General features: G+C 34.9%; 1 protein-coding gene across 1 annotated transcript; it reads left to right on the top strand.

Annotated features, from left to right (window-relative positions):
• Positions 1-193: 193 nt before the first annotated feature.
• LOC130668092 (collagen alpha-5(IV) chain-like) lies at positions 194-20,022 on the top strand. The gene is made up of 22 exons (XM_057470164.1): positions 194-967; positions 4,114-4,296; positions 11,717-11,761; positions 11,834-12,055; positions 12,926-12,988; positions 13,500-13,736; positions 13,798-13,959; positions 14,019-14,295; positions 14,355-14,531; positions 14,609-14,773; positions 14,866-15,215; positions 15,302-15,551; positions 15,632-15,825; positions 15,916-16,122; positions 16,198-16,403; positions 16,477-17,320; positions 17,395-17,707; positions 17,782-18,047; positions 18,123-18,210; positions 18,284-18,640; positions 18,720-19,012; positions 19,102-20,022. The coding sequence occupies exons 1-22, from the start codon at positions 872-874 to the stop codon at positions 19,603-19,605; spliced, it is 5,499 nt and encodes a 1,832-aa protein (XP_057326147.1). The 5' UTR covers positions 194-871; the 3' UTR covers positions 19,606-20,022.
• The last annotated feature ends 1,320 nt before the right edge of the window (positions 20,023-21,342 follow it).

The raw sequence follows: 21,342 nt of genomic DNA, 5'->3' as shown, positions 1-21,342 counted from the left end.
CTGGTTATACTCAAGCGATTGGAGCACCAGCACCCGCTCACTCGCTGAACGCACATCCTCCCGAGACTGTTGTGCGGTCCCGATTTCTTCAGCATCTTTAGTCTCTGGCAGCCTCCCTATCCCAGTAAACTTCTCGGCTCTTTACTCGAGACTCGAGAAGGAGACTGGGGGCCGCTTGCCGCCACCAGCAGTCACTGGACCAGTATTCCAACTCAAACAAATGTTAAAAAGGCCATAAGCACACATTAAGCTACAGTAAGCTACAAGAGAGACGCGATACGATGTTACCATTACATTAGCTCACTCACAACCGGCTGGCTTGTGTCTTGTGTCTTTACTTTCGCGTGTCATCTGTGTTCTGTGTTTCTCGTTGTGGCTCTTTCTCTGTCTCTGTCTCTGTCTCCATCTCTGGCCATGCATACCCGCGAGCGTAAGGATACATTGGACTACGCGTAGGCTCTGCCCAGTCCAGACCGACTACTACATTCTGGTGCTCTGCTGGCTGCTGCCGGTCAAGCAATAGGAGAGCAAAGGAACAAAATAACAAAAAACCTACATCGGGAATCGGGCAAGACGAAGACCCAAGAAGAGCAAGACAAAGAGAAGGAGAATAAGTTTAACAAGTGGAGGGTTTTTCTCTGTGTTTAACACGGGAGCGAGACAACTGTCGTCGGGTGCACGAGGCTCCGTGCTTAGTGTGACCCTACTCGGTTCGATACGTTTAAGAGAATATATTTTTTTGTTATAAACATGCTGAAAACCGCCACGAGGTAGCACGATAACGGTTTTTTTTTCGCACGTTAATACTTCGAGGGTGGTAACGAGACCGAGATAATTCGCGAGCAGAAGACCAAGAGGTTGAGCTCTGAGGATGGCGCCCAGGGGTGGCTACTCCTGTGGCACTAAATACATGCCGGTTTTTTGGATCCTTGTTTTTGTCGCCTGGTTTTCTTCAACTGACGCTGCGGTGAGTTTTTTATTTTTATAAATTATTTGTGTGTCGCATCGACAATCGATCAGTGAATCCAACGATGACACGTGACCTGTCATTAAATTTAAACATACCCAAGTTCAATTCGTCTATTAAATTTTACAACCCGCAGTAAAAATAACTTTTGCTTTAAAATTAGACCACGTCAACTTTAAAATTTTTTTTAAATTTCAATTTTACTCCAAGTGGTTCCAATAATTTATTCACTTTAATTTTTTTTTTTTACCGAGTACTAAATCATATATTTATATTTATCGTCGGTTAATCTGCCTTCCGCTCACAAAAATAATAATTTATTAAGCCCGGTAATTTTTTTCGTGTAACGGGCTTTTGAAATTATCATAATTGAAGCTCACTACGCTCCAGTAATTCAATATTGAATTGAATACTCTCATGCTAAATAAATTATGTCAGTAAATAAATAATTTAGTAATAAAAAATGAGTTGATCTGAAACATTAATAAATATTGCGTGATAAGAGATGCAAGAGCCGCGTTTTAATGTGTCCGTAATATCAATGAGCGTTTGTACACGAGCATACATCCATATATATAAATATAGATTTTATTTTTTGTATAAAAATTTACTGCGATCAGCGTGTGTCAAACGACAAGATAACCCAGTATTCCGGTTTGATCTCATGCCCGTTTCTCTTTCATTTAATTTTAAAATCTCGAGCCAAAAAAAAAAAAAAAAAACATTAATGAACGAGTTATCTGCCCTCAAAACGATAATAGATTCAAAATTTTTTAACCTCTATCGACGACTGAATTTATCACAAACATGAAGTAATTCGATGATGTAATTAAGACTAAAATCCGTTTGAAAATTAAAATAAATTTATAATTAATTTAATAACCGGCCTAGGGTTTAGTTTTTTTAAAGACTGAGCTAAAGAACAAACATTTCATAAACAAACTTAAGTTTTTTTATGAATAGCATCAGCACACGATTGAGAGGCTTTTGAAAACAACTCCCGTTTCCCTCTACACTTTACTTATCGTATACTTGTGCAGTTTAAAGCTAAATCTAAAGTCTCTTTGCTCTGTATTCAGTCCTCTGTACTCTACACTGAGTACCCAGGGCTCTCTACGTACTCTAGTTTAAACTTCTCTCAAGAAATCTTTCTGTCCCTTTCTCTATCCGAGATACTAAATACGTGTCACGGTTATAAACTCCACCAGCAAATCAAAGGGATTCACGTTAGCTAACTAATCTACTTACTCCACTACAAGGGCTAACGTTTAGTTAACTTCCTTACAACCAATCCAATCTAATCACAATGCTGATGCTGATGTTAATTCGTACACTAACTATTTAACTGTTCGCTTATATAGTTTCTCATAAGCATACAACTGATCAAGATAACGTACAATCGTGTTGCGATCCTGAAACGGTTTTATGTCCTGGCACAGCCTCTCGGATACGGCACTCATGCTTTGTTTTATTTTACTAAACAATACATATATAAGATTTATCAAAACTGTTACCTGCAGGTCATTACTCTCTGTATCACGACATACATAAATGTATGTAAGAGACCTGGGGTAAAATGAGACACCATTTTTAAATAAAACCAATTTTTTTTTCAAGTCTTCGGTATTACATTGACTATTTTATCTGAACTGACCAACTTACCCCACTCTATTATACAAAATGTAACTAAGGAATTTGTAAAAAAAATTTTTTCAATTTGATATTAAATTCATTTTATTTTTCTAATTACCCGATTTATTAATTTGAAGAAAAAAAAAGTTTTACTCCAAATTTTTAAATGACCATTTTGTCTGAACTGACCAACTTACCCCACTCCATTATAAAAATTGTAACTAAAAAGTTTGTAAAAAAAATTGTCAAATGTTTGATAATAAATTCTAATTACTCGATTTATTAATTTAAAGAAAAAAAAGTTTAACTCCAAATTTTTAAATGACCATTTTGTCCGCACTGACCAATTTGTTCCACTCTAATATAAAAAATCTAACTAAGGAATTTGTAAAAAAAATTTTTCAAATGTTTGATATTAAATTCTAATTATCCGCTTTATTAATTCAAAGAAAAAAAAATTTTTACTTCAAATTTTTAAATGACCATTTTGTCCGTACTGACCAATTTACCCCATTATAAAAATTGTAACTAAGAAATTTGTAAAAAAATTTTTTAAGTGGTTGATATTAAATTCTAATTACCTGATTTATTAATTTGAAGAAAAAAAAAATTTGTACTCCAAATTTTTAAATGACCATTTTGTCCGTACTGACCAATTTACCCCATTATAAAAATTGTAACTGAGGAATTTGTAAAAAAAATTTTTCCAATGTTTGATATTAAATTCTAATTACTCGATTTATTAATTTAATGAAAAAAAAGTTTAAATCCAAATTTTTAAATGACCATTTTGTCTGAACTGACCAATTTACCCCACCCCATTATGAAAATTGCAACTTACAATTTGTAAAAAAAAAATTTTAAATGTTCGACATTTAATTCTAATTATCCGATTTATTAATTTAAAGAAAAAAAAAAAATTTGGAGTACAAATTTTAACTTTATTCTAAGCCCTGTAACTATTTTCCTAAAAAAATTTTTTTATCTTAAAAATAGTGACTCATTTTGCCCCGTTCTATACTACATGACCGTATGATTGTACACGCGTAAAGATATCGAGACGTAAAACGATTATTCAGAGTTCAAGAACCTCGAATCACTTAAAATATTTCGAGTTGCTTTTTTTCTCTTTACTCTCGAGCTCGATGAGGGTTTGAAATAATATTTATTTGTAGAGGATTCGATAAAAGATTTTAAAATTTCATATGTTTGTGCACCGGAATAATTCTTAATACGACATTCGTCTGAGTGATGTTGACCCAAATAATTGATACCAGTTCTAAGAAATATTATTTGTTTTTCATATGAGTTATAAATAGGAACTGGAAGTTTAGGATAAATATAATTTTATCTTTTGTAATAAACTTTAAGGGAAACATGTTTTCGTAATAAGAAAATCTACTGAAATAATATACGGTGTTTATTAGTACACGTAAGCCTTTGATGGTTTTAAATATTAGTGACCTAGTTGAGAATAGGAAGTGGCATTTAATGTTTTATTTATCGTTTTTTAGGTATGCAGTCCAGCCAAATGTAATTGCAAAGGTATAAAAGGACAGCCAGGATTTCCAGGAATATCTGGACCTCAGGGCCCAGAAGGACCACCTGGGGACATTGGACCGGATGGACCGGACGGCCCCAAAGGAGAAAAAGGCGCTGGGGGTGAACATGGAGGCACTGGTGAAAAAGGATATCGAGTGAGCAGTTGATTTAATTACTTTTTTTTATCCACTTCATTGATACGAAATATTTTTGAATTTATATTTAAAATAAAATAAAAAATTTTAAACTGTTAACGCGTTAACGGCTGTACTGAATTCGTGCAGTTGGTGATTAAAAATAGTCGACAAGTGATTCAAACCGTAGGCCGATGAAATTGGTCGCGTGGTACATTTCTCTTTCACTAAAAAAGTTGGGAAAAAACGAGAAAAAAAATACTGCGGTTTCAGAAATTATTTAGCAGTTTTACCGCCATTTCGTTTGAACTTTCAATTAACTTCGTTAAAAGTAAATTCAATCGAAACTTAATCTTTGATGAGGAATTTAATTTAAAACCTTTGATAATTTTTCTTAGAAAATATTTTTAGAGGCAAAATGGACTACATTTCCGATCGCGTAAAAATAAAAAAAAATTTTGTTTTACCAAAATCAGCTAAAAAATTTTATTCTCATAATTTAATAAAAATTTCACTCAACAAAAATTTTTTTTTTACAACTCGATAGCAGTTTCATTCACATAAAAGTTTTCCTCTCATTTTTTAATGAATTTTCGTGATATTCATTAAAATTTTATTAGCAGACTCATTTTTCATTTCCTCTGGTTCACTCAAACATTAAAATTCAACCCGGGTCAAAAATAAAACTTGATTCAGGCTCGCTTCGCCTTATTTTCTTTTGAAGTTATCGATTTGCCGACGATTTTTTGATAAGATCTCGACTTTTTCGACTTAAATTTGATTTTTTTCAACTTTTTTCATTTTAGTTTCAACTTATTCATCTTAAAATTTAAGTCGAATAAGTCTAAACCAAGTCAATCTCGACTTGATTTCAACTTTTTCGTCTTAAATCGTGACTAAGTAAGCCAGTTAAGTCTAAACCAAGGCGAAAACTCCATGTATTTTTTATATCTCCGTAAAGAAAAGTCGAGGTTGTCTTGCGAAAAACGGCCCCAAATTTCGACTTGGCTTACCCAAGTCTAAATCAAGTTTTATTTTTGACCCGGGAAAATAAAAAAGAGAAACTTTTTGTAAAATCTTTGTTACTTGAACATATTAAACATATAGACATGTGGCAATCTCATCACAATGATACGTGGGTCGTATCTTAGTAACCTACATATAATAACAATTTGCCATAATTCAAAGTAAAAAAAAAAAAGCCAAGAAACACTAAATGCGATGAATTACCCCATTAAAAATAACGCTCTTAATTAATTAAATTACTGGAAAATCAATACCTGGAGCTCGAAACCAGGTCATCATACGAAATAACAATAGTATTAATTAAATCTTAATAAAAAATCAATAAAATATATATATGAATTTTTACACCCTACATAACTTTAATTGTAAACTTAAATTGAAAATCGATTGTGCATTAATAATTTATAAGTCTACTAAAAGCTCGCGGGTAATTTAACTCGCTCTTCATCCTCACGTACTCGTTACATTGCTGGATACCGACCTCAATTTTCACAGCATTATGCATCGGTATTAATGCCGGCAGTTATGAAGTCATCGGTTAACTCATATTCATATATGCTAATAAAACTTTTTTAAATATATTCATAGTTATTTACAATAATCCTGATAATTTAAATAAATAAATAAGTAAATAAACAGACAATTTAGCCATTTATTGGTTACAGTCAGTACTCTACTTATTTAAATACCCAGTAAAAAGAGTTGCGGACTAGACCAGTGATATATGAATACATATATGGATATATATTAAGCAGATAGAGGATGACGAAATTGATGGTCCATGAGTTGGCCTTTTGTTATTACGATTAATCAGTTAGCGACCCTACGCAAACAAGTTTACCAGCATAAACTTAATATCACATCAAAGAGCAAGTGACGTAAGTCACTACATATTATTCTTCTTGTCTGTCTTATTTCTCTTCTTATAAATAAAAGCTGCTATGCTGTATGCTGTATATATGGCAACCGCTATGCGCTATACGCGACAAGTAGCCTTTTATTTCTCATATATCTTAATAGATCAATAGACCAGGATAATAAAATAGTTATCATACAAGTGTATGTTTCATATTAAATACTTGTGCAAGCTCTTTTATCTTATAAAATATAGTAACACAGTAAACGCTTGTGTAACTATCAACTATTACAATCATTAGCAATTGTTGCAAATCGTCTTCTTACGACTCTTTACTTATTCGGGCTTGACATTTCATTTGTAGGCGTCATTGCGAATTATTACAATTCTCGCCTTTGGCATTGATCTTTCTTGTTTTATTATTATCATTATTTTTACTGTTTTCTATTCATTATTCATTGATTTTATTGGTAATAATTCATATGTTATATTCATATCGGATCTATGAGCACGAATATATTTAATCAGTTTGATACAATTTTAATTAAATATTAATTTCAATGAAAAAACATTTTAAATGTTAGCAGATTTTATTTTAATTTTAATATGCGGTTTTAATGTCAAGTATTTAATTTTTAAATCATATTTGATAAATTATAAAAACATAAATTTAGATTTTTATAATAAATCGAAATTTGTACATTCGAAATTTGTCAATTCGAACAATTTGTTAGTTCGAATTATTCACAGGCTTCTATTGGTTACTTTTAGTCTAAAAAGAAGTGACTCAAAAGTTTTTTAAATTAAAAAAAAAAAGACTGAAAATTTAATAAAATTCAAAATAATTTTTAACAATTAGAAAATTTTTCATAAATTTTTAATACTAGAAATTTATAATCAACAAATAAATATATAGATTTTTCGTTTTATGGAAAATTCAGTGGGTTTCCAAATTTTCTATTTAAAAAATTATATAAATATAGGGTATAGGTACCGATTTTGGCCACTTTAGGGCCAGTTTTGGACACTTTAAAAATTTAAATAAAATATTTAGTAAAATACACAATACCATAATTAATTTTTTAAATTTCTTCAGAGATATTTTTATCCCACAATTAAAATGGAAATTTCATTTTACACTTTTTCATTAATTAAAATAAAGGATTAAATGTCCAAAAATGGAGCAGTGGCCACAAATGATACCGCTACCCTATAATTAAATAATCATAAGAAAAATTTGTATTTATTTGTAGATCTAAATTTAAAAAAATAGACTTTAAATTCAGTAGTATTAAACGAATCTATGAAACTTTAAGCTCACAATGCCCTTTTATCTCGAGTAATAGCTTTACTGTCTGTTGATTGATCAGTAGATTATCCTAAAACAATACCAAGGAAATTGATTTACTGACAATTTAATCTAGTGGTTAGTACTAAATCAACTTACAAGACACTTTAATACCGTAAAACTCAGCTTAAAAGTATATACAACAAATGAATTTATAGATATTGATCTCTTCTAAATTTATAATTCATCAGCTCAGTTGTAAAAAACCGCAACTGAAACCAGTGACCCAAAATTTTTTTTCAAAACTTAAATATTCAAATTTTTCACATCATTAAACATCTCAAGTAATTTCTCGTTAAAAATTAATTTTATAAAATATCTCACACTTTTTTTTTATCTCAGCATACATTTAAAAATTTCCTAATTTAAATGTTAATACACGGAGAGAAATTTATGGTAATAATTACAATATATTATGGAAATGGTTCCCATAATGCAGAGTAACCGGTTTTTTTGAAATGTCGATTATAGGAACGGCACCCATATATATTTTAGTAACCGTTACCATAATATTATGGTAATCATTACCATAATTCTTTTACATGCGATATGGGAACTGTTACCATAATGATGGGAATTGTTCTTATACTTCTAGGAACTTTTCCCAGAAAGTATGGGCCTATAACCCATAATTCCAAGTAATCATTACCATAATTCTATCACATGCGATATGGAAACTGTTACCATAATGATGGAAATTGTTCCCATACTTACGGGAACTTTTCTCAGAAACTATGAGCCTATATTCCATAATTCCAAGTAATCATTACCATAACGGTATGGAATGATATTTCATAAACGTACTAGGAACGGTTACCATAAATTTCTCTCCATGTACAAACTAAGAACTGAAGCGAATAAATAATTAATAAAATTCCATCTGAATAATTTAAAAAAAATCAATGATAACTTATTAATAGAACAGTATATGTAAAATGTAATATCGATTAAATTTATAAATAATTCATGAGAATAATTACATATTGTTTTATTTCATATTGTAAATTACAACCGAGTATTGAAGACTTTTATAAATAGAAAATTTATTTAAAGTTTTAACTAAAGAATTTTATTACTCGGGTTTACAGTTCGTGTGGTTGTAAAGTACTAAAGATTAAATTACTAAAACGATAATAGTTATTTGTAGAATATAAGAGAAAATATAAAACAGAACTAGTTAAATTGTGTTAAAATAAAATTAAAAATTAAAAACTTTTGTTTTAAATAAAATATTCATTGAATCGGTAAAAAATTAATAGTCCAGTGGACAAAATCGATAGTAAAAGTTTAGATAGAGTTTAGACTGGAAGTGTCATGCATCCTCTGACGGAATTGGTGAAGGCTATATATATCTATATATGTTACTACAATATAAAGTGTAGATGAGGGAATAGGTCGCCAGCCAGATGCTCTCGATTCAGATTCTGTTTTTGCTTTTATGTGTTACTCAGTTATGTGCACACACAATACACATTATATTTATATTAAAGCGAGTAAGCTGAGGAAGAGAGAGTAGAAAAGAGGAAAATAGTATTATATGTTGTGAATGACACGCACGATAAGAGGACGAACGGATACGAAGAGGCTGTTGTTCCTGTGTCGCATCAGCGGGGGTGAAAATGAATTTCCGTTCAGCCCACGGTTAATTTTATAATTTTTTTTTATTTCACGCGTCCATTTTCTACCTCATTTTCACTCGGAAATAAATCCGTCACTTACTTTTTTACTTGGCTTAAAAAATACTTATTTTATCGTCAGGTCAACTCGATAATTGTGTTACATTATATTTAAGAATTTTTTTAATAGACACTGATTTATTGAATTTCAGTGACAGCCGGGTTATCAAATAAGTTTATAAAAGAGTAGGCGAGATGACACATTTCCTGCTGGTCCTAATGATTATTTTTAAATATTTTTTTTTTTAGATACGGAAGACATTTAATAAATTTTAAGTAAATTTACATGGAAATAAATTTCTTTAAATATTATTTATAATAATTTTTATGGTGTCCGTTATAGAAAACTTAAAATCGTATGTCTCAATTGTCAATAAAATTTTCAATGTCTTTCAATTTTTTTAAAAATTTTTAAATTTCGTTCTTTTCCGTTTACTCCATTTTGTAAAAAAAAAAATTTAAACAAAAATCTATTGGATTTCAAATTAAGTCACGTTCAATAAAATTTCCTATGACTTAAAGTTATTAATTAATTAACATGTAATTATAATTTAAAATTATTTAGGGAATTCAAATTTTTAAAATCTGAAAAACGGTCGACCCTGCGGGAAAACCCCAAAACTTCCCGCGGTTTTCGAGCTTTGGGAGCTGAGTCTAGATTTTCGATGTTTGGAGGCCTCGGGGGTATCAATAAGTCTTCTAGAAGAACTCTAGTACATAGAAGTGGAGATTTTTTTCCCAGTACCGAGCCCTGTCTAGATTTTCAATCGATTTTCTATAGAATTTCATAGACGGCGATCCTGATCAAAATTAAGGCGTCCGATGGATGCTTGGCCTCGGGGATATCAGACATACACACATACACACACGACCTGGCTTCCATCTAGGAATAGTCAGAATATTTTCCTAGGACATCAAAACCTCGAGATCTGATGAGAACTCAATTTTCGAAAGTCGGACCGAAACCAATGACTTCCCTTTTTTTAAAATTTTAAATTTTCATAGCGGGAAGTTCAAAATTAGTAAAGTGATTAATAAAAAATTTGAGCTTAAATTTATAAATAAATGCCCCAAAACAATGATTCTGAAGTTAGCAGACAACAATTTTTGGATTTTTTTTTAGCAAATTAATTACAAAAAAAAAAAATCTAAAAATATGCACTTGCAGAAAATTTCAAAAACTACGTGCAATTTTTTCAAATATTTTTTTTTAATTTATCGTTTATAAAAAAATCTAAAAATTATTAGACGTCAGCTAACTTGAGTATCATAACAAAACAATGAATTAATTATTTGTAACAATTAATAGTAATGACTGCATTTGTTGGTTTTGTTGACAACTCAGTTGTCAAATTAATGCGATATAGACCAGAATGAATAGAGAAATCTTAATACACATAACAACAAAGCTGATAATATGACTTCCCATTGACAATATAACATATGGGCAAGTATCTCATTGTCAGTTTCGAGCATAATATATACTAGCGTCATCGACGAAACCGGATGCCTGACGATCTCGTATCCCGATATCCTTTATTCTGCATTAAGACGCAGTCTGGTTCCGAAACCAGCATTTGCTGTTCTCATATTCTTAGTCCGCCGCTCACAATTTACTAGATCATCAAAAGCCACATGATCCGCGATCTTGAGAAGTAAAAATATATACACATATGTATATAAATATCTAAAGTATTAAATCAGTCGGAATGTAGATTCCGCATTTCAAGACCGGATGTCATTTGATTTGATAATTTTTCACTTACTCTTACATTTAAATTTTTTATGTTTTCAAATTCTCTGATAACTAAATCAGGAAATTATTCTTTATCGCAAATACAAATGGAGATATTCATTTAATTTTTTTTTATTTTTAAAAAAATTAAAAATTACAAGTCATCAGTGTGAGGCCGAGGCGGCGAAAAATAATTGTGACAAATAAATGTCCCTGACACGGGATTTAACATCGACCACTTTCTCCTCATTTAACTTGTGGCCCTCAAGACCCAAGACCAAGATCTTGCCATAAAAAGCAATCAGCATATGCACTTTTATGCAACCAGCCTCCATCCCAGCAGGAGTGTCTCACATGTCAAGTTTTATTTAACACGTAACATGCAATCTGATGATTAATCGCCCGAAATTCACGCTAACAACTTTCGGCTGCGCTTTTAAGACTTAATTGTCTCCAACTGTACGGCTGACTCATTTTTAAAATAACCCTCAGGCTAATAATTATTATAATTAAAATAATACCAGTACTTTGTTTATTTAAGTACCCAAGTAATTCAGGAGTCCAATAAAAACAATTTTAAAAAAACTTATAAAAGCCATGTGCTGATGAAAAAAATTAATGATCTGGTTGTCGGTACCCGGAATGTGTTTACTTAGGACCGTTTTAACCCAAGTTACGGTTTAGTTTTCTAAATAACGTCATTCACATAAACTTTAAACATCTTGAGTAACGTAAACCATTTTCTCAATTTATTCATCTGTTTTCTCTCAGCTTTTTTTAAACAAAACTATATTTTTTAGGGAGAAGTCGGGATCCAAGGGTTCGCTGGACCTCCAGGGCTCTCGGTAAGTATTTAAAATTTTCCCACCACTTCCTCATTGATGAATAAATAATTAAAATTTGAATTTTATTAATAGGGACACACAGGAATCGGAGGAGTGAGAGGTCCCGATGGCTTGGACGGCTGTAACGGTACAGACGGTCGTGCTGGACCACCGGGAATACCAGGAACGTATGGGCCGAGAGGGTTACAGGGTCCTGATGGAGACCCAGGTCCGGTCGGTGAACCTGGTGAAGGTGGAATCAACTCTATGGGTGTCAAAGGAGACCGCGGTGTTCCCGGAGTTGACGGACTTCCTGTAATTCATTTTACTATAAAATAAAATGATCCTGAAGTTAGCAACGATCCTGAAATTAACAGCCAATTCAAAACTTTCGGATTTTTTTTTCAACAATTAATTAAAAAAATAAATAAATAAAAATATCCACATGTAGAAAATTTAAAAAACTACAAGTGCAATTTTTTTAAATATTTTTTTTTTATAATTTATCTTTTTTAAAAAAAATTAAAAAATTATTAGACGTCAGCTGACTTCAGAATCATGGGTAGCAGACAATTTAAATTTTTTGGATTTATTTTTCACCAAATAAATGACAAAAAAAAAAAAACTAAAAAACTGCACATGTAGAAAATTTAAAAAACTACAGGTGCAAATTTAAAAAAATTTTTTTTTTTGTAATTTATTGTTTAAAAAAAATCAAAAAATTATTAGACGTCAGCTGACTTCAGAATCGTAGTTAGCAGACAATTAAAATTTTTTGGTTTTTTTTTCACCAAATAAATGACAAAAAAAAAAAACTACAAAAATGCACATGTAGAAAATTTAAAAAACTACAGGTGCAAATTTTTTAAATATTTTTTTTTTTTTAATTTATCTTTTTTAAAAAAATCCAAAAATTATTAAACGTCAGCTGACTTCAGAATCATAGCTAGCAGACAATTTAAATTTTTTGGATTTTTTTTTAACAGATAAATGACAAAAAAAAAAACTAAAAAAATGCACATGTAGAAAATTTAAAAAACTACAGGTGCAAATTTTTTAAATATTTTTTTTTTATAATTTATTGTTTAAAAAAAAATCTAAAAATTATTAGACGTCGGCACTTCAGTATCATGAAATAAACTCCATTTTTTTTCTCGCCTAATAAAAAATAATTTTTTTTTCAAGGGCTTTGATGGAGACTTCGGATATCCGGGTGAAATGGGTTATCCTGGTGATACCGGAGACATGGTAAATATTTATATATATAGATATTTATTCAAATGAATAATTAAAATTTTTTTTTTATCATAAACCATTGATTTGAACACGCGTTTATTTTTTTTTATCTAATGCACAGATTCATTGTCACTTCCTTTGTCGCATAGTTTTATCAAACAATTTAATATCATATGATTTGATATATAAAATAATGTCTGTGTGTTACCGATAAAAATGACAAGAATTTAGGTTGCATCCCACGTTTATTTTATTTATTTAATTCAAACAGATTAAATCAAGTCGCTAAAAATTATTCAAAATTATATGATTATTTGTAAATTAAAGTGACAAATAAAGAATTTTTTTTTTTTCAAAATGTACGTAGAGAATTTAAAAAAAATTAAATTAAATTAAATGATGGAAACGTGAAGCGCGTTCAGATGCATTCAATAGTATTAGCTGACAAAGGAATGATATGTCACGTAATAGGGTATTTTTTTTCAGTGGACGCGGATGGAATTAAATGTGAATTTTTTTTTAGGGATACCCGGGTCCCGCAGGTCTGCCAGGTCTCCGTGGTGACCAAGGGGACTCCGTTTATGGAGTCAAGGGTCAGCGAGGTGAGCAGGGAGATCGCGGTGAACCTGGACCGTATAGTCGTGAGTGGAAGAAAAAGGTGGATACGATTCCGGTAAAAGGACCTCAGGGCCCTAAGGGCATTCACGGTGATTACGGTGACTGGGGAAGGAAAGGAGAGATCGGAGAGCGTGGGCCTCTTGTAAGTTTAATTGCTTTATTTAATTAAGTGTGAAAAATTAAGTGATTTAATTTATTTAAAGGGACGTCCTGGATATTTGGGAGTGAAAGGAGTCAAAGGTGAACAAGGTGACGACGGGCCAAGAGGTAAACAAGGTATCCAAGGGCCTGCGGGTCAAGCTGGTGAGAAGGGAGAGAAAGGAGCGCCGGGATATGCCGGTAGTCCTGGAGAAGACGGATGGGATGTAAGTGTCTTTTAATTTTTTAATTTAAATTTATTTATTTAACAAACGGTTGTGATTAGGGCGAGCCTGGTGAACCGGGTAACAGAGGACCACCTGGAAGACAAGGAGCTGCTGGAGAAAAAGGTCAATATATTCCAGAACTCGATGAAATAGTAATGGGTCCTATTGGAATTCAAGGAGATCTAGGTCCACCTGGACAACCCGGACAACCGGGTAGTAATGGAAATCCGGGATTAGTTGGGTACATCGGGCCTCCTGGCTCGCCGGGACCTAAAGGCGCACCTGGTGACCCTGGGCCCAAGGGGTCTTCGATCAAAGGAGAACAAGGAGATGATGGTAATTATTGTAAATAGAAATCCTAGTGAAGGATACTCAGTGATTTTATTCTTGTACAGGATTACCTGGAACACTAGGACCAATGGGACCAATGGGTAAACCCGGGCTTCCGGGTATAGTGGGAGCTAAAGGTTTTCCAGGAGTTACGATCATCGGTCCCCCTGGACCTGATGGTCAACCTGGAATCGATGGTCTGAATGGTCCACCGGGAGATCGTGGAGACCCTGGACCTCCTGGTAAGTTCATTATATTTTTTACTCAGTAATTGGCAATTTATTTACTTAATTATTATCATTAATTTTTTATAAAATAGGTGACAAAGGTTTCCCTGGAAAAGGAGTTAGGATTCGTGGACCACCTGGTGAAGATGGATTACCAGGAACTCCAGGAACACCTGGAAAAGACGGTTGGCCTGGAGTACCAGGTTTCAAAGGACCTAAAGGTCTACGTGGTGACGATTGTGGAGTCTGCGCACCAGGTAATGACCTGCTGACATTCACGTCAACTTGGCCCAGTTAATTTGAAATTTTCAACATTCCACCGGACTAAAATAAATATATTTTTTAACAGGTTTGCCAGGTCTTAAGGGCGAACGTGGTGATCCTGGGCTCAATGGTTACCCTGGAGCTCCAGGATTCGCAGGTCTGCCAGGTCCCCGTGGATTCAAAGGCAAGCATGGAAAACCTGGTATCGTAGGACCCATGGGTTTAGAGGGCGAAAGCGGCCGCCCCGGAATTTCTGGCTCTCAAGGACCTAAAGGAGCACCTGGACGAATTGTATGGCCACCTGCTGGCAAAGTTGTAGTTCCTCCAGGTGATGTCGGAGATAAAGGCTTTCCTGGATTCGAGGGTATTCAAGGCCCACCTGGACCACCTGGTGAACTGGGTGATGACGGTCCTGCAGGTCCCAAGGGAGAAAAAGTGCGCATATTAAATAATTTTTACACAAATTATTTGTTTTTAAATATTCAGTAATTTAATTAAAAAATCGGTCGTCGTTCATCTAGGGAGAGTTTGGATTACCGGGTAAACCTGGTAGAGACGGAAGACCAGGATATGATGGATTACCTGGAGAAAAAGGAGATGCTGCAGATATTCCGAAAGAATATTTGCGTGGTGATCCAGGCTTAGACGGCATACCCGGCACGAAAGGTGAGCGAGGTGACCCAGGGTCTAGAGGAGAGGTCGGAGAGTCCACGCAGTACGACATTAATATTAAAGGAGACAAAGGATACAAAGGAGAACGTGGAGAGCCAGGTAAATTTATCAATTATTAATTAAATATCTTTTTTTTCTGATAACTTCTACTCGATGTTTAATTTAAAATTTAATTTTAGGCTTCCCTGGTCTTAAGGGATTCCAGGGAAGATCTGGAGATGAAGGTTGGTTTGGAGCTCCAGGTTTACCTGGTTCCCAAGGAATTGCAATCCAAGGTCCTCAAGGTTTGAAAGGATATGCTGGTATGCCTGGTGATCAAGGGCCTCGCGGTTTCGCGGGTGAACCTGGTAAACAGGGTCTACCTGGTCTTCTGGTAATTTTGTTAATTGATTCCATAATTACTTGATTTTATTCCGACAAGTAAAAGTTTGTAAACTGAATTATTAAAATAATTAAAATTCAGGGACCGCCGGGACAAAAAGGAGACCGAGGAGACTCTGGAACAAATCTCTTGTATGGAGAGATTGGTGACCAAGGTTTACGAGGACCAAAAGGTGATGACGGTGTCGAGGGACCAGCAGGGTCTCGTGGACAGACTGGTGACGACGGTTCCAAAGGTACTAAAGGATCTAAAGGAGCTCCTGGTTTTGAAGGACTACCCGGTCTTGAGGTAAAAAATATTTCAGTGCTGATCGGAATGTAAATGTGACGTCATATATTTATTTGAATAAAAATTTTGGTACAGGGTTCCAAGGGAGTACGAGGTGACAGTATTCAAGGAATTCGTGGATATCCTGGAAGTCCAGGTCTACCTGGAATGCCTGGTATGCTTGGTAACTTTGGAATGAAGGGTATGGATGGGGTTCCTGGGTTCAGAGGTATCAAGGGATTGAAAGGAGAAATTGGATTCTTTGGACGTCGGGGTGAAGATGGTGACCTGGGTCCAGAAGGGTAATTTTTTTTTTCTTAATTAGATATTTAATTGATGATTTGTTGAGTTTCAATGGATCGTTTTGATGATTAGTTACCCTGGAATGGTGGGAATCCCGGGATTGATGGGTCGTCCGGGTGAAGAGGGTGATATTGGAGAAATCGGAGAGCCCGGACCTCCGGGATGGATGGGAATGGATGGTATCGATGGAGCAATGGGACCTAAAGGTGAACTAGGTGACGAAGGATTCCCGGGATTGTCGGGCCCTCCTGGACCACAAGGTCTTCCGGGAGTCATCGGTGACGTTGGTTTCGATGGGTTACCTGGTGAGCCTGGAGAAAGTTCATTCAGCGGACCTCAAGGTGATATGGGAGACACGGGAGCTAAGGGAGAGATGGGAGCCCCAGGAATGCCTGGTTTTGACGGACGTCCTGGACTTCCTGGTGAGCCTGGTCGAGACGATCAAGGATTTGACGGCAGTCCCGGAGAAAAGGGTGAACGCGGATGGGATGGCGTCAATGGTAGACCTGGACCTAAAGGTGAAATCGGAGATATCGGTCCAGATGGTTTCAAGGGAGAAAGAGGAGATTATGGACTGCACGGTCGTCCAGGAACTCCGGGTATTCGTGGAAGAGATGGAGAAAAGGGAGAGCTTGGACCTATTGGACCTGTTGGTTTCAATGGGCCGAAGGGTAAACGTGGATTTGATGGAGATCCAGGCGCTATGGGAAGACCTGGCAAACCGGGTGACGCTGGTCCACGTGGTTTCTCTGGTCTTCCTGGTTGGGAAGGACCTAAAGGTGAAACTGGAGAACCAGGATTAGCTTCATATGCTGAAGCTGACAGAGGAGATGTTGGTGACGCTGGATATCACGGTCTTAAAGGTAGAAAAGGTGAACAAGGTGGTGTTGGTCTTCCTGGTTTCCCTGGTCGTAAGGTAATTTTTGTTTATCAGAATTTACTTTCATTTAAAATGATATCCTAAGACAAAATAATTTTTTTTTTCATCAGGGAATGCTCGGCGATGAAGGCTACCCAGGCCCTGATGGTTTCCCTGGTCTGCCTGGTCTTCCAGGAATTCCTGGTGACACAGGACCTACTGGACGCCCAGGTCCACCAGGAGAATTCCCTGAGCCTGGTGAACCTGGAATGGATGGGCTGAACGGCCAGCCCGGAATCCCAGGTCGTCCTGGACAAAAAGGAGCACCAGGTGAATATGGACCCGATGGACCTAAAGGTATTCGTGGTGAACCAGGTAGAAGTATTCCTGGGCCCAAAGGTGTTCATGGTGACCTAGGACCTCGTGGTTATGAAGGACGACCCGGTAAAGTGTTATTTTATTTACACACTTATATTTATTTATTTGAAAACTTTACATAATCTTTATTTTTATTTCAGGAACCCCTGGTCCGAGAGGACTTCCAGGTTTCCCAGGAGAATTCGGGCCCAAAGGTTTCCGTGGAGAGCCAGGTTATTCGAGCTACGCGCCTAAAGGTCCAGAAGGAGACGTTGGTTTCCAAGGACGTGATGGCAGACATGGAGCCAAAGGAGAAGTCGGCGATTCAGGAAGAGATGGAGCTCGCGGTTACCCAGGTGTGAAAGGCGAACGCGGTGACACTGGATTCTCAGGTCTTCCTGGAATACCCGGACCAGAAGGACCTAAAGTAATTGATCATCTTCTTAATTTATCAGCCATGTAAAAAATCAATACAATAAACAAATATTTTTTCCAATTCCAGGGGCCAAAAGGTGACAGAGGTATCAGCCGCTTCCCCTTCTACAACACCAAAGGCCTCATCGGTGACACCGGATTACCAGGAGCACCAGGTAATGTATCTCCCACTAAAAAACCTCAAGTATTTTACTAAATAATTTCATATCTTCAATAAATTACTCGTAGGTTTTCCTGGAAGCGAGGGAATGATGGGCATGCCAGGATTAGACGGACTCCCAGGTCTCGAAGGCGAACGTGGTGACGACGGATTCCCGGGGGCTCCAGGCCCTGATGGTGAAGATGGTCTCCCAGGCCGAGCAGGACCTCGCGGATCCGTCGGTCGTCAAGGTGCTCCCGGATTTGCCGGTCCACGTGGAGATGACGCTCTCCCAGCACCTGGACCACGAAGCCGCGGGTTCCACTTCGCTCGTCACTCCCAAACCGAAATGATTCCTCAGTGTCCCCGTGGGTCAACTAAACTCTGGGACGGATTCTCTCTGCTCCACATCATGGGTAACGGTCATCCTTGGGCTCAAGATCTTGGTCAGTATCAATCTCCATTCCCACTCTCCTAAAGTTTATTCATCACCAACTTATTTATTTATTTATTCATTTTTTACAGGCGCTGCTGGTAGTTGCGTCAGGAAATTCTCAACAATGCCCTTCTTATTCTGTAACCTGAACAACGTTTGTGATTACGCCCAACGTAATGACTACAGTTACTGGTTAAGTTCAACAGAACCGATGCCGATGATGATGACACCAATTCCTGCACGTGAATCCGGTCGTTATATTTCTAGATGTTCTGTCTGCGAAGCGCCAACACGAATGATTGCAGTTCACAGTCAGTCCATGACAATACCGTCGTGTCCTGGTGGTTGGGATGAAGCTTGGATTGGTTACAGTTTCCTCATGGTAAATAAAAGCGATCAAATTCAATTTAATTCAATTTAAAAATTTACTCCCGCCAGTTACTTAATAAAAAAAAATAAATTCCAATCCAGCATCGTGATGCGGGTGCTGCCGGCGGTGGGCAATCACTGATATCACCGGGTTCCTGTCTCGAGGAATTCCGTACCCGACCGTTTATCGAATGTCGTGGTCTAGGTACTTGCAATTACTTCTCAACAGCGATTTCATACTGGCTAGCAACCATAGAAGACCACGAGATGTTCCGTAAACCGCAGCCCCAGACTCTCAAGGCAGACCACACGTCAAGGGTAAGTAGGTGCGCTGTTTGCGTGCGACGACAAATAATTGAAGAAAATGGGAGCCGTCTTAAGCCAATCGGCAGCAACGGATCGCGTTATCCGCCGCCGCAGTACATTCCCCAGCGTGTGCCCACCATCGGGGGTGTACAGCCGATTCAACCTCTAGCACCAGTCCAGCCTTATGATAACGAACAGCGTCGACGACCGACTTCCCGGGGCAGACCCTACTACGAACAGCCTCAAGGTTACTACCGTAGAAATCAGCAATTCCGTAGACCCGATAATATTAATGCTTAAAATTGATAACTGAGTATTCAGTACTCGGTACTCGAGTACTCAGTACTTATGAGGTCAATTTAATACTTTATTATTTAATTGATTAATTAATATATGTATATAATAATTATTATTATTATTAATATTAATATTATTATTTTATCTGGTTTAAGTTATACTAGTTTCATTTAATTGGTATCGATGCACGAGATTTAAAATAAAATTGCACAGGATTATTGCCGTGTGCTGTGCCATAATTGTACTATGTACATTTTTAAATTTTATATTAATAATTGTACTGCCAAATATAAATTTTACTATATATAGTTTGCATTAAATATAATTTTAACAATATCATTATTATTATTATTAATATTAATTATTTTATTGTCAATGTATGTTATTCAAATTTTATTAAAATACTTTTGTAAAAGTTATGCTCTGATATTTTAATTTTAAATTTTGAGTCCTGCTACCCGAGTAGCACGACGACTTTAAGATGTCTATTGAAAGGACAAGAAATTTTATTTTGTCACAAAAAAGTTTTTTTAAATAAATAGGACGTATGGACGTGGATCCTGGGAGTCATGGAAAATTGTCTTCTTTTTCCCGGCTTAGAAAAGTCATTTAAATTCAAAAATATTTTGTAATTTACTTTTGATCGTTGATTGGGTCAAGTTTTTTAAGTAGACATTTTTTCAGTGATAAATTTCTGATTTTTTTGTCAACATTTTGGTGCCGATGGATAAAAAAACTGACATCTTATTAATGTCAAAGCCAAGAAGGCAACTTTAAGATGTCATAGAACGGGTAAGAAAAATTTGGTCTCAAAAAAAGTTTTTTTAAATAAATAGGACGTAGGTTGATCCTGAGAGTTATGGAAAATTTGACTTCTTTTTCCCGGCTTAGAAAAGTCATTCAATTAAAAAGTAGTTTAGGTGATTTATTTAAAACTTATTTGTAATTTAATTTCTGCAGCCATTTATATGAAGTTTTTTAAGCAGACTTTTTTTTGGTGACAAATTTCTGGTGGTTTTTTCAACATCTTGGTACTTTGATAGGTCAAAAAAAATTTATGTCTTATTGATGTCACAAAACCATGCGCTACATGGGTATGAGTATGAATGCAGCAAACATCAGACAAATGTAAAATTATTAATAAATAGAGTAAATAATTAATAAAATTAAATTTTAAAAAAATGCCCATTTATAAAATTTCAAAATTAATAAGTGCATTTTTTCAAAAAATTTTTTTTCAATTATTTACTATATTTATTTATAATTTTAAATTTGTCTGATGTCTACTACATTCACACTCAATGATACTAAAGTTAGCAGACGTCTAATAATTTTTGGACTTTTTTGTCGACGATAAACCATAAAAAAAAAATATTTGAAAAAATTGCACCTGTAGTTTTTTAAATTTTCTACATGTGTATATTATTATTTTATTTTTTTGCAATTGATTTGTTGAGAAAAAAAAATTCAAAAATTTTTAAATGTCTGCTAATTTCAGGATCATCACACTCTTTACTTGGGTAATTAAAATTCAAAAAAACTTTTACTTTCTTTCTAATCCATGTTTCAAAATTCATTTTTCAATTTCTATTTCAATCGAAGATTCAAAAAAATATACGCGACTTCAAAAAAATTTCAAACAAAAATCTTATGCCTCCCCAATTATTTAAATAAACAGTTTCCCATGCAAGCAAACAAATTTTACTAAACTAAACCTCTTTAATTTTCTAAATTTAAATA

The sequence above is a fragment of the Microplitis mediator genome, chromosome 5 (genome assembly GCF_029852145.1).
Source record: "Microplitis mediator isolate UGA2020A chromosome 5, iyMicMedi2.1, whole genome shotgun sequence".
NCBI classification, from domain to species: Eukaryota; Metazoa; Arthropoda; class Insecta; order Hymenoptera; family Braconidae; genus Microplitis; species Microplitis mediator.
Note: the sequence above shows the minus strand (reverse complement) of the source record. Positions and strands in the feature narration are given on the sequence as shown.

What these genes read in the sequence shown, in the direction of transcription:
- LOC130668092 (XM_057470164.1), top strand. Translation starts at nt 872, where the DNA reads ATGGCGCCCAGGGGTGGCTACTCCTGTGGCACTAAATACATGCCGGTT. An exon ending in CCGGAGTTGACGGACTTCCT is followed by an intron (nt 12,056 to 12,925) that starts GTAATTCATTTT and finishes TTTTTTTTCAAG; the next exon opens with GGCTTTGATGGAGACTTCGG. An exon ending in AGGAGAACGTGGAGAGCCAG is followed by an intron (nt 15,552 to 15,631) that starts GTAAATTTATCA and finishes ATTTAATTTTAG; the next exon opens with GCTTCCCTGGTCTTAAGGGA.